Source organism: Penaeus monodon, chromosome 3 (assembly GCF_015228065.2).
Source record: "Penaeus monodon isolate SGIC_2016 chromosome 3, NSTDA_Pmon_1, whole genome shotgun sequence".
Taxonomy (NCBI): Eukaryota; Metazoa; Arthropoda; class Malacostraca; order Decapoda; family Penaeidae; genus Penaeus; species Penaeus monodon.
The window spans coordinates 29,061,316-29,063,815 of NC_051388.1; the positions used below are offsets into that span (position 1 = coordinate 29,061,316).

General features: G+C 29.9%; 1 protein-coding gene across 11 annotated transcripts in view; it reads right to left on the minus strand.

Moving 5' to 3' along the window:
- Positions 1–762: 762 nt before the first annotated feature.
- LOC119594087 (peroxisomal membrane protein 11C-like) overlaps positions 763–2,500 on the minus strand; it is a 12,863-nt gene continuing 11,125 nt past the window's right edge. For all 11 annotated transcript variants that reach the window (XM_037943217.1, XM_037943167.1, XM_037943195.1 and 8 more), the window contains exon 7: positions 763–1,685. In XM_037943217.1, the coding sequence (XP_037799145.1) occupies positions 1,623–1,685 (63 nt within the window). In that variant the 3' untranslated portion in view covers positions 763–1,622. The remainder of the gene's footprint in view (positions 1,686–2,500) is intronic.

Here is a 2,500-nt window from a genome sequence, read left to right on the forward strand (position 1 = left end):
CAGTAACTACTAATACTGAAACTATACACAATTATAATAATAATAATAATAATAATAATAATAATAATAATAATAATAATAATAGTCATTTGTGACTCACCTAACAGGAAGAAAAACGGCAATAAGAACAGCCAGTGCAGGAATGCTTAAAATCCCATGATAATAATAATAATAATAATAATAATAATGATAATAATAATAGTGATAATGATAATGATAAATTAAATAAAATAACAATAATAAAAAAATAATAATAATAATAATAATATAATAATAATAATAATAATAATAATAATAATAATAATAATAATAATAATAATAATAATAATAATAATAATAATAATAACAGCAATAATGATGATGATGATGATGATAATAATAATAATGACAATAAAAGTAATGGTAATTAATGGTGAGAACCTTATGTTGTTCTATGATCAACATTTTTTTTTTATATTAATTTCTATTATCACGATTATTATCCTCATCATTATTGTTACTGTTATCATCATTACCACCTTTAGCTTTAAAACTTTCAGGGATTGCAATCATCCCTTCTTGGAACTGCCGCTTGGTCTTCCTTGTTCATAATCTGTGCATGTATGACTTCACAGATATTTCAATGACAGAATCTTGTATAGCATAACTGTCAGTCTCTGGATGTAGTAATCTCTCCTCCTAAAAAATATGTGAAGTTGTATTCATATTGTTCATGACAACATTCCTTAAGTGACATGTAGAAAAGAAAAGAAAAAAAAAAGAATTGGTTGATTTTGATTTATTGGAAAAATAAAAGTTATATAGCAATGCCATTTATCATAGCTTTTTACCATTTACAACCACATTAGGAACTAAAGTCTTCGTCTATCATATAGAAAATCACATACAAATATAGAATATACTCAAACATACAAGAAATATTATCCCTAGAAACAAGCTATCTATTCTCTTTCCAATAAGTATAGCTTATAATAGTATGCATATAACAGTTAATAGTATGTGTGTGGGGAGGGGACAAGGGAATATATTTGTGTACAAGTTTTACAGATGGTAGTAGCATTTATTTCCTAATTTCCTAGACTTGAGCATTTGTTAATCACTATCTGTTTCATTATTTTTGTGACAGCCACACCTAGATAAAATCAATAAATGTGTTAATAAAATCATTTAAAAAATTATATATCAGACTCAAGCAAGGGATTATATATAAATAACTCTATTCCACCTACACATGTAAGCTAATTAATAAAAATGATGCTAAAATATATCACATATATCACTATTGGCATATCACAATATGTAAAAGATGAACTCACATTTTTGTGACTTATTCAGGATAATCTGACCCTATATTAAAGTATCTTGTTTCACATATCTTTGCTCAGAAAGTAATGGTGTGCCTATCCCTAATAAACCTTACAAATACAGTGAAATCAGAAAATGGATACAAACATAGCTGTGGCCAACATCAAGTTTTATATAAACAGCAATAGATGAATACACATGTATAAAGCCTTTATCTTACTAAGAGAACAAGATGTTGTATTGAACAAGATATGTGAAACTTGAAAAAGGGAGGTAAGACACTGATGATACCAATATCTTATATTTGTTCTAAAAATTCACTGAGATGACATCATTTTCCTGAAGCCAATAAGGGATGATATCAGACCAAGCAAGCCAACCTGCAAAAGAGAAGCTTATGGTATAATACATATACACAAAAGAAGGGCATTGCCTGAAAAAGATATTAGGCTTTGTAATGCATGCTTTATAATGGCAAAAGTGAGCCAACGCTGATTTTTGCCTCAAGGTAAACTATTTTGCAGTGATAAAGGATACACATGCTTTTCCCACTTCAATTTTGGCTGTGGTACATGTGAATTTTCAAGAGACTAAAAACTTTAAAGCCTACTTTGGAAGGATACAAAGTTATTGACAGATGAGCACAACACAGAGAGGGTCCAACCAGAGTTGCATGAATACTTGTTTCCCAGTTTATTGGGCTTGGTGCTTCATAACAAGAAAGTTGCCACCAAGCAGGAGCAGTTCAAGGAGACTGTCCAACCATTTTAGGGGTATTTTGGGTCACCCGTGGCCAGATTTTATCCACTTAAGATAGCATTTAGTCTTGATCTAAAAAAATGGCTCTACTACATAAAAATGGACCACAAGAATATGGATTCCACATTCCATTGTGTTTGGACCACTACCTAACTTTTAGTCCAATATAATGCTGACAACAGTAAATATAAGAGTGGGATTTTTGTAAAAATTGGGAAAATGCAATGTAGGTTCATCATCTGAAACCATCTTAAAGATATTAGAGATCTTTTCCTGCTTTACATAATTTACCATTGAACTAATGATATCAAATGTTCCTGACAAAAACAAACTCTATGGAGAGATTTAGGGCCCATTACTGATCCCCCAAAAAACTGCTATTCAAAAAATTATGCTCCTACATCAAAATGAACCACCAAAACAGGGATTCTGCATG